Consider the following 11,893-nt stretch of genomic DNA (forward strand, 5'->3'; position numbering starts at 1 on the left):
TGCCCTTCCAGCTGCAACCCAGCACTGGGAAAAACTTATACACTCTTGCATTCACAGACATAAACTATGCATGTCTTTGGACTGTAGGGGAAACCGGAGCACACGGAGAAAAGCCAAGCGAACACAGGGAGAACATGCAAACTCCACACAGAAATGCAAATTGACTTGAACCAGTGACCTTCTTGCTGTGAGGTAACAGTGCTAACCACTGCTCTACCTCTATCTGTAATACATCAGGTTATTGCTAATTTTATGCATTCATTAATTTAAAAAATGTAACCCCTTAATGGTCACCCCATTTTTATGGTTGAACAATGCATAATATATAGTAGTCAACATTTAAAGTGGATAAAAAAAATGAGTGGGTCTCATTTTGGTCAATTATGAGTAAAGGTTTTGATCCACTTCAAATGTTGACTACTTTAGTTTATTAAGACGACAATAAATACCATTTTAATAGGTAATAATAAAAAATATGACCAAAATTAGTAGTATTGTCTATTCAAAATGCATTTCAGTAAACTTTTTTTTTTTTCCTCTTAGTAAACTTTAGTGACCAATAACAAAAGAACACATTTTAACATTAAAGTCAATTTTATTTCTTGACAATTTATGCAAAAGTCTCCAGATCACATTGGTTTTGGAGGGGCTCTTGGGGCACCACCCTGAAAGAAAAAGACCAGAACACTGTTACCAATAGACCAAAAAAGGCATAAAATAGCATTTTTATGTAACACAGACTTACAGTAGGCCTGAAGCGTGGAGGTGGTGTACGGTCCTTCCTGGCCTCGCGAGAGCGGTTCCTCACCACTTTACTGTGGATGGCACAGCTGACACAGTAGTGCAGCTTCACGTACAGTTTGGGCAAAACATAGGCTGCACAAAAACAATTAAAACATACCTGTAAACACAGTACAGTGCCCCTATTGTGCTTTCCCATGCTTCACATTTCATATAGTATGTAATGTAACCATTTATAAATCTTAAAGTCTGCAAAGCTTCAATGATCAAAGTGCACAATACATAACTAATCCCTCTCTGAAAAAAATATTCTGAACGTATAAAAAAATGAATTCCAGTCACTGGACAAACATATGTAGGTTTCTAGCAAATTAGCAAAATGTCAGACTAGAATGGTCTTCAAACCCTGCAAAGTGAACGATGTCAACTTTGAGCCTTAAAACTTGTAGTTGTTGGCTGAAAAAAAATTCTGTTGTGTTGAGATGCTGTTTATTTTTGCTGCAACAGCAAATTCACTGTTCAACACTCCCCAATGGACGAGGTCTCCAGATTGAATTGCAAAAGTAAACCGGACACCGTTGTTACAGCTTATATCAATGTATTGGAAGTTTCCAGAGAAATTTAGATATGGCAGGGGTGTCCAAACTCTATGTGCTGTAGAATTTAGCTCCAACTGCCTGAAAGCTGATGTGTTTAATTGTAACAAACCAAACTTTTCAGGAGTCACCCTCCAGAATTGAGTTTGAACACTCTTGAGATATGACAACCATATGGCTTACAACATGTGCTGTAAGTGGTTGACTATTCACAGCAGACTGGCCAATCTGACCAATCAGAACAGGCTCTCGGAAAGCAGAGGATTAGAAAGATTGCATAATTGAATGAACATTGATTTCAGACTCTGAGAACACGGCTGATGCTTCTACCTATATTATAAGATGTCAGTTTTTTTGATAGTTGATGATCTATTGTAGGAGACCTCCATCATAGAATAGTTTAAAATGGCATAAAGGGCGCTAGGCACACAGTCAGTATCCTCAATTTTAAAGCAAATGTATTTACTCACAATCAAATACGCTGGCTTCAGAGATGTCCCTAACAGCCGCAGCCTCCACAATATTCCTGATGACAAACTTCTTGATGGCCTTGTCCTTGGGCACGCAGCGGGCACAGTTTGTGCAGCGGATGGGCTGGACATGCCCTCGTCCCTTCTTAGCACGACCGTTATTCCTCCTCTTCTTAGTCTAGGATATGGAGAAGTACAATGAGAAGTGGTTTACAGATGACAACCTTGAAAACATCATCTGTTAATGTACTAGTTAAGTTTATTTAAGACTTGGGCCTGTAACTTTGAATATATATTTACTTTATAACACTATGCAATAAACTAATATACTGCAATTGTTATTTAAAAAAATAGCATAGTAAAAATAGTGTTATGATACACGTTTCATATATAGTTTATTAACACCTATAGTGTGTTAAAGGATACAGTGATGATTTATTTTTAACCTATTACATTTGTAATAAATAGATACAACGATTACTATTATGTTAACGTGCGTAAAGCTTAACTCGTAGATAAATGATCGTTTAAATGTATTGTGAATCCGTACGATGCTTTAGTGTAACGTTAACATGCGCAGACGCTTCAAGTGTTTTATCGCTTCAATGCGTTAATTTTGCCTAAAACCTGAGTAGTGTTTGCTGGTGGATGAGTAAACTTTACTCTAAACCGCGTAACAGACGGGATAATACACGGTCTCTTCCAGATAGTGCCCGAATACATGCCTAGCCTCTGCCTGAACAATTGGTAAACTCACCATCTTGATTTTAGAGGCATGAAAGAGAACCGGAAATGCTCTTACGTCAGTTTTATAGTTCACAAGGCGGCCGGAAGTATGTAGTTAAGAAAATAAAAGCCCTAAACGATTTTATTCTTTCAGTCATTGATTATTATATGATATTTACTATTTCATAATTTGACCGAATTCTTACTGATTTCAAAAGTTACATATTATGTTTTACCTGTGATATATTGCAGATCCGAAGAGAGATGGGGCTCGACGTAAAGTGAGGCAACATGACCTGCTTGAAAGAACAGGAGAAATATGACATCTTGGTAAATCCAAACACTGCAAGGTAAATGCATGTCAAAGATGAGACCCATTTTGGTGCTTCAATGTATAAAAGTGATTGTATATACTATATTAAGAGGTAGCAGCCCTTTATTTCCTATTATACATGTATGCATGTATTTATTTGTTTGTTTGTTTTCTTACTAAAATAGTAACAAGTATGCAAGTCTTTCTTTCTTTCTCTTTAAACGGGGGTTGATGTAGCAAAAAATAACATGGTTACTTTGTCACAGTAATTACCACAGATTAACTATTTTCGTAATGAATTGTTTATCCATTGTGTGCGTGTGTGTGTGTGTGTGTGTCATAAAAATGAACCTGACTGGTACTTATTTCTTTTTTATATATCTAGTTTTGATTGATTTATTTTTTTAGCAACATATATCCCGTGGGAACAAAAACAAAACAAAAAAATAATCGTAAATGTATACATGCATACATATATACACAAATACATCCATTCCACACATGTATATTTATATAGATATATGTATGAAAATTAAATTAACCTCATTAAGAAAATAAATAACAAAATAAATAGAATAAAATATAAAATAAAACATAATAAAAGGTTGCAAACGTATTTTTACAAAGATGAATAACCTCTAGAATTATGTAAATGTTAAATTATAGATAATTATATTGTTGTTGTGAAGAAAGCCAGCCATTTTCTCCATTTCTTTTCAAAGATCTCTAATTGTAATCGAAGTGCATGTGTCATTTTTTTTCCCCATTTCCTCAACTTCTGCTATAATTTTGAACCATTCATCTTTAGTTGGTGGGTCTTCTTTATACCACTTCCGGGTTATAGCTTTTTTACATGTTGCCAAAAATATCTAAAATAGATCTCTATCCTTCTTTTCAAGTTTAATAGTAATATCTCCTAAAGTACTTTGAATAATCTAGGAGTATAAAGATCAAAAATATAATTCATGGCGGAGTGCACAGTTTCCCCAAAAAATTTTAATTCTTGAGCACTGCCAGAATACATGTGCATGATGTGCCTTCTCTACCCCACAGTTCCTCCAACAACGATGAGGAGACCCCCATTGTAATGATTTAATTATTGGTGTAATAGAAAATCGAATCAAGTTTTTCCAACAAAGCTCACGCCTCACTCTTGAGCATGTTGAGGTATGTAGGACAGCACGTGTTTTAACCCATTGGTCTTAATTCAAAATTATGCCTACTTCCTTTTCCCATTTTAATCTTTTATGGTCTGTTGAGAGTCCTCTAGTTACAGTTAAAGTCAAAATTATTAGCCCCCTTTGAAAATTTTTTTCCCTTTTAAATTTTTCCTAAATGATGTTTAACAGAGCAAGCACATTTTCACAGTATGTCTGAAAATATTTTTTCTTCTAGAGAAATTCTTTTTTGTTTTAGTTTGGTTTGAATAAAAGCAGTTTTTAATAAAAAAAAAAATCATTTTAAGGTCAAAATTGTTAGCTTCTTTAAGCTATATTTTTTTCGATTGTCTACAGAACTAACCATCATTATACAGTGGCTTGCCAAATTGCCTTATCCTGCCTAATTAACCTAGTTAAGCCTTTAAATGTCACTTTAAGCTGTATAGAAGTGTCTTGAAAAATATCTAGTAAAGTATTATTTACTGTCATCATTAGAAAAGAGTTATTAAAACTATTATGTTAAGAAATGTGTTGAAGAAATCTTCTCTCTGTTAAACAGAAATTGGGGAAAAAAATAAACGGGGGGCTAATAATTCTGACTTCAACTGTACATCAATTACTTATTGCTCTTTATAATTTAGAAATTGTTTTAGTCATAATTTTCTTCTATGGCTGAATGAAAATCTGAACAAGCTGATTGTTCCAATCCTCATCCTGTATTTCTTTCATATAATAGTCCCGCAACTGCAAATCTCTAGATATAAGTTTATATTAACTCTTAACTCTTTTAAAGTTTGGAAGCATTCCATTCTGCAATCTTTTGTAATTGCACAAAATAAAGAGAATCCTAAATATACTGATTGTTTAAATCTATTATCCATAGTCCCAGGTTTAAAATCTGGGTCATGTGCCACCCAATTCAAAATTTTAATGTCCCTTACTTATTTCAATATTTTAAAAGTCAATTCTATAACATTTTATTGACAAAACCTCCTGATGAAAAATGAGTAAAGCCTAAAGTGGTAATATATAAAGTCTTCTAATTTGCCATTAAATGATTTTTGTTAAACTAGAGACAATATGTTTTTTTTGTACACTGGGTAATATGTAGTGGGTGATTTCTTTAAATCAAAAGTTAAAAAATAGACTATAGTTGCATATAAAGCTGTAAAAACCTTGAGTTCATTTGATGCTTGAAATCCTACACATTTGTGACTTATTAAGATTTCCACTAGATGTCAGTAAAGGCTATGAGAACTAAGCATCTCAATCTGGCGTAGTCAGTCATTTCTTAATCAGTGCTAAAGGTTGTACCTAAGCATAAAAGATTGGTGAGAGCCCACCACTATATTGATTGACCAGTAATCTGATTATTGTTCTGGAATGATCCTTGTCAGTATATGTGCTAGTTAGGAGATATTTCTCCTGTCTCAGACTTGTGTACTTTGCTCAAGAGCTGTCACTTCTTTCCATTTCTGAAATGATTGACGATTGGCTAATGATATTCTGAAATGTCCTCTGGTTTGCTTCTGGAGGTGATTATAAAGTTGGTTTTTGGAGTAGAGTGGCAATGAGGGATGTGTACTTATGCAAGCTGTTCTCAGTATGGGAGAGTGGATGTGTAGCTCCTGCAGTAGACTGTCACCTGTGTCACTACATTGAAGGAACTGTTGCCAAAAAAAACTCTTTACTAGTTCATGATGGGATTTAAAAGGACCCACTGACACAAGGGAGCACGCAATCAAATTCACTCCTATTCTTATTGTGTTTTCTTTGAACTTGTAATAGTTTTAAGATATTAATTTCAGGGCGGCGCGGTGGCGCAGTGGGTAGCACAATTGCCTCACAGCAAGAAGGTCACTGGTTCAAGCCTTGGCTGGGTTAGTTGGCATTTCTGTGTGGAGTTGGTATGTTCTCCCTGTGTTTGCGTGGGTTCCCACCGCATGCTCCGGTTTCCCCCACAAGTCCAAAGACATGCGCTATATGTGAATTGGGTAGGCTAAATTGTCCATAGTGTATGAGTGTGTATGGATGTTTCCAAAGATGGGTTGCAGCTGGAAGGGCATCCGCTTAAAAAAAACATATGCTGGATAAGTTGGTGGTTCATCCCGTTGTAGCGAACCCTGATTAATAAAGGGAGGAAACCGAAAAAGAAAATGAATGAATATTAATTTCAGTCATGCGTATTGGAAGGATTTCTTCGACTGCAATATTAGCATTTGTAAATCAAACTTGGGAATGGAAAGCATCAGGATGTGTGCTGAAGCTGAATAGAGTTTTTAAGAGATAGTACCCAAAAACCTCACCATTTACTCGGAATCAAGTGATTCTAAACTTTTAAGAATTTCAATCTTCTGATGAACACAAAGGAAGATATACTGATGACTGCTTGGTAAAAAGCAGCCATTAACAATCGCTGTAGGAACAAAAAATACTATGGAAATCGCCTGCTGTTATTTTTCTGAATTTTTCAGTATATCTTCCCTTGTGTTCAACCGAAGACAGAAACTCGCATTTAGAATAAGTGGAGGATGAGTAAACGATGACAGAATTAAATTTTTTTTTGAACTTATGCCTTTAAGCCATCATGAAATGAAGAGAAAAAGGCAGACGTGGTGACACAGGACTGTGTCAGTGTTTCTGTAACCGCTATGCCCCTAAACTGCAGCAAATAAACATTCCTCTGTTCATGTGTCAGAGCTGAACACTTGCCCACTGTTGCTGTAAAAACATAGCCAATAATTAAAACCAAAAAACCCAATGCTTTTTTCCTTTGTCTTAACATTTTTCCCCCAGTGGATTGCATTTAAACAATGTACCATTGTTCGTCTGAAAATGTGCAAAGCTCTGCGGATGAACCTCCAGAGATGGGCACAAATACATCAAAAAGTATTACTACAAGTACAAATAATTGATCATCATTCATTCATTAATTTTCCTTTGGCTTAGTCCCTTATTCATCAGGGGTCACCACAGTGGAATGAACTGCCAACTATTCCAGCATATGTTTTACACAATGGATGCCCTACCAGCCACAACCCAGTACTAGGAAATAACATGTTATGCTTGTAACCAAAAAAGTATGCATATTTACAGTCAAAAACATACTTTGTAGCAATTATGTGAATTAAACTGGACAACCCAAAATAAATAATGCTAATCAAATGGAAAAAAGTTCTCTCACTAAAGAACAAAAATTAATAATCTTATTTTATCTAACATTTTTGCATTTATAAGGAAAAGAGATGTTTTTTGAGAATTTGCGCAGTACTGTAAAATATGAGCCCACACAAACAACTTGGCGAAAACTTAATTTCTTTCATGGCAAGGTTGATATTTGCAAGAAATTGCTCAAATGATGTACAAAATTGTCATAAAGCTCAAAGCATCATTCAGTTCTTGAACTTATTGCACACTGAGATTAAGCATCCTGTCCTCTCATCTCTTTTTAATTATTGGATGACCAGTCTTTTTTTGGAGAATTAAATGAGTTAGTGACATCATATATTAAAAGAATATTAAAAGTCCAATATTCTAGAAATATTCTAGATTTAGAAGCACCATCTTGTCTTGTTATGGCTGAAAAGCTTTAACAAGTTTTCAGTCAATTTAGAATGGCTCACTGTCTTGCAGTGTCAGTGAAAACTTAAAGTTAAGCTGCCAGTTAAACGGAATTTGTCAGATAATTATGTGATTTATGCCAGATTTACATCAATAGCTGAGAGGAATCAGGTGTTCTCTAATTTTGATCAGTGTCGTTTTTTAAATATCTCCTGTATAATAGTTATACTGTGCTTCAGATTATATACACTGTAAATCCCAAAAAGTTTAGGTAACTTAAACCATTTGAGGAAACAGATTGCAACAAACTATTTAAGTTCAAAAACGAATCCTAATGAGTACTATGAACTTAATTCATTTGAGTAAACGAAGCAATTTGAGCACAGTAAAACCAAATAAATGAAGAGAACTCAAACCAACCAAGAACTGTAGAACCCAATAAGTTAAGACCGCTCAAACCGTTTGAGGAAACCGATTGCTACAAACCATTTGAGTTAAAAAAAAACAAATCTATATGAGTACTGTGAACTTACTCCATTTAAGTTGAAGTAATGAGGTATTTAAATGGCTCATTACCTTCAACACTGAGTTCAAAACTCTTTTCAAATGAGTAGAATTAACTTTCAGTCTATTTTGAGTTAACTACACTCATTCCATTTGATAAAGTTGACAGTTGGGCTTTACAGTGTATGTATGCATCCTGTAAATACACAAATATACCTAAACTGCTCTTACTCCTGTTGAGCTCATTTCAAAAAGGACTTGCATATACATTTATTCAATAAACAGATGCTTTTATCCAAAGAAACATACAAATGAGCATATAGAAGCATCTCAAATCAGTGTATAACAAGACGAAGTTTATATATTAGATTTATTATTACAATCCTAACAGAGTGTTTATAGGAAAGTGTCTGTTACATATAGAGAGGAAAGTGTGTCTTTCATTATCATTTGGTTCTCACTCTGGTTTTCATCGCTTTATAATTTGGTTTCACTTATTATTAGCCTTAACATTTAGGAAATTGTTGGCGCTCTAGTTTAGATTTTTCGCTATAATGCAAGGAAATGCGATGCTAGAGCCTTATGCAAGCGCATTGTGTGCTTAATTCATTAAGAAAGTTATGCAAGTTTGCATTGACATGAGTGTGCGCAAATGATGACAGGATAATGTTTTATGGGTGAACTGTGTCTTTAGACATTTCTTTTTGAGCCGATGGCAACAAGTTTTTACAGCCATAAAAAAATATGGCTCCATTATCTGAGCTTTATCTCTGTCATCAAGTGGTTGCAGAAAATGATTTAACCCGGCTGAAAAACAGGCCTACTGAGAACCGCCTGTTGCCTCAATGGACTAAATCAAGAGGTCATGGTCCATTAGTGAAGGGGGGTCGATATTGCCACCTAAATCATTACTGGATCAAGCCTGTTTGCCCACACACACACACACACACACACACACAATGTACACAGTTGCACAGAAATACAGATATTATTTCACACAGCCTTGCTCCCGCAGACTTGAATGTCATCCAGAAAGACTCTGTTCTGAAGTGCATTGTACACATAAACCACAGACAGCAGTCCAATAGCTTAAACTATACCCACCCTCATTCCACAGACACATCCTCAGGAAAAAAAGTGGATTTAAGAGTGTCATGGCCCCTATTTCTGTGGATATAGACTACTTGGGCTTTAAATAATGTAGTAAACTCTCTCTTTGACCTTTCATATCCCTTGCTTAGAAATATGTCTGCCAAAACATATAGATTTAGTTTTTTCTTTTGTCTGTTTAAATATGGAAACGAGGTTTGCATGAACATATCAAAGAGTTTAAGTTGTTTCCCATGATTTGCTACTGCGTTCATTTTAATTTTAAATTAGGAAAGCATTTTATTTGTACTTAAATGTAATAAACGTATGTTTATTTGAATTTCAGTTCTTTTGTTGTTAAATGCAGACTAAATGCACAAAATCGAGTCATGAAAAAACTAAATTGTGTAATGCAGAAAGGAAATTGTTGATGAAATGATTGCTGTATACTCAATCAAGATACGAAGTAGATTGGTGTCTGAATACTCATTTGGAAAAACAAAGTTTTTTTGTGAATATATTTTTATTTTGACCTTAAAGCAACACCGAGCGATACTAAAAGCAGAAGCAACAACTATATAGACAGAAAAGGCAAACAAGACAAAAAGATTTTAAAACCATTGTTACATCAGTTCCTCCAGTTTTATATATTCAGTGCATCCAGAAAGTATTCATAGCGCTTCACTTTTTCCAAATTTTTTATGTCACAGCCATATTTCAAAATAGATTAAATTAATTTATTTCCTCAAAATTCTACACACAATACCCCATAATGACAATGAGAAAAAAGATTTTTTTAAATTGTTGCAAATTTATAAGAAAAATGTAAAACCTGAAAAATCACATGTACGCAAGTATTCACAGCCTTTGCCGTGAAGCTTTAAATTGAGCTCGGGTCCATTGTTTACACAGATAATTCCTGAGATCCCCTGTGGTAAATTCAGTTAATTGGACATGATTTGAAAAGGCATACACCTGCTATTTAAGGTCCCAGGGTTGACCGTGATTGTCAAAGTACAAACCAAGCATGAAGACAAAGGAATTGTCTGTAGACCTCCGAGACAGGATTGTCTCGAGGCACAAGGGCAGGAAGGTTACAGAAAAATTTTTGCTTCTCTGAAAGTTCCAATGAGCACAATGGTCTCTATCATCCATAAGTGGAAGATGTTTGGAACCACCAGGGCCCTCATGTATCAACGCTGCATATGCACAAAAACTTTGCATTCGCCAGATTTCACGCTCGCGTTTGGATTTACTAACGATGAAATTAACGTGAGAATGTACGTTGGTCCGCGCCAACTTCATGTCTGGCGTACATGTATTTCTTGTGTGTGTTTGTTTTATTTCCATTGGAGTCTCCTAGAGGCAATTATGTTAAATTGCACACTACAAAGTATCGCACTAACAAAGTATCCTGGCAACTGATTCTTTCCAAAGGGAACTGGCAGACCGCTCAGGGTTAAGCCAGTCGTCTTTGAGCTGTGCGATGCCAGCTGTATGGGACGGGATCATCTGCATGTCTAGCAGGTATACAAAGTTTCCATACCATGCAGTTGACCAGCCAAACATAACTCAATTTGCAGCGATCACCGGTTTTCCCAGTGATTTCCCAATCGGAGCGATCGACTGCATGTACTTTGCTATAAAGGCACCATCTGAAGACGAATTTGCATACGTTAATCGGAAACATTTCCACTCAATAAATGTGCAAATAATATGTGACGCTCAAATGCAATTGTGCAGCTGAAATGCCGGTGGTGCTGCCTTGATAAGAGCATAAGGGTGCTTCTATACTGTCCTAACAAAGTGTTCCTCTAATAAATACATCTGTGTCTCCCACAGACTCGGACACTACTCCAGACCGTAATGTGTCGCCCACATTTGGCCCAACTCTCTCCTCAAAGGGTGTTAGTTCAGCATCCCCTGTTCCCCCGCCTCTTCGGTCCACACTTTGACGGTGCGCCACTGTTCTCCTCTTAACCAGCACCTTTACATCGGACCATTTCTTTTTTTAATTCACTCACAGTGCGATGTTCAGACCCCACTGTGTTAACCGCGTCAACTAAACTGTCCCACTTTATTATTTTTTTCTTTTGTTATTAATTCCTTAGGACAAACTTGCAAATAATAGTTTTTCTCCGGTCTACCTCCAATAGGAGCACCTCCAATACACATTCTGTAAAGTTTCTCTTCTTGCTTGTTTGCCTTTGCAATTGCTTTTTTGTGTGGTTTTGCCAAAGTGGAGTCATTACCATATTTATAAGGGGGAGGAGGCAGGGAGGGGCTTGCGCTCGTGCACGTGCGCTCAGTTTCACGTTAATTCGGATGTACAAAGAGAATATGCATGGGATTCTGTGTACGCAGTCTTTTATACATCTGATTTTTTTACTGCGTACGCACATTTACAGCTTTGTCCGTACGCAATGTTTTAGTTTGAATTCAATGCAAGTCTTTGTACATGAGGCCCCAGGACTCTTTCTAGAGCTGGCCGGCCATCTAAGCTGAGTGATCAGGGGAGAAGGACCATTGTCAGGGAGGTGATCAATAACCTGGTGGCCTCTCTGTCTGAGCTCCAGCGTTCTTCTGTGGAGAGAGGAGAACCTTACTGAAGGACAACCATCCGTGCAGCAATCCACCAATCCACCAATCAGGCCTGTATGGTAGAGTGGCCAGACGGAAGCCACAGAAAACCAGGCACTGCTCATCACCAGGCTAATACCACCCCTACAGTGA

The 11,893-nt window shown here is 36.3% G+C and overlaps 1 protein-coding gene across 1 annotated transcript; it reads right to left on the reverse strand.

Annotated features, from left to right (window-relative positions):
- Positions 1-575: 575 nt before the first annotated feature.
- rps26 (ribosomal protein S26) lies at positions 576-2,615 on the reverse strand. The gene is made up of 4 exons (XM_056449284.1): positions 2,565-2,615; positions 1,808-1,985; positions 746-876; positions 576-665 (listed from the first exon to the last, which is right to left on the reverse strand). Exons 1-4 carry the CDS (start codon positions 2,565-2,567, stop codon positions 630-632), a joined length of 348 nt encoding a protein of 115 aa, XP_056305259.1. The 5' UTR covers positions 2,568-2,615; the 3' UTR covers positions 576-629.
- Between the last annotated feature and the right edge of the window lie 9,278 nt (positions 2,616-11,893).

Source organism: Danio aesculapii, chromosome 23 (assembly GCF_903798145.1).
Source record: "Danio aesculapii chromosome 23, fDanAes4.1, whole genome shotgun sequence".
Classification (NCBI taxonomy): Eukaryota; Metazoa; Chordata; class Actinopteri; order Cypriniformes; family Danionidae; genus Danio; species Danio aesculapii.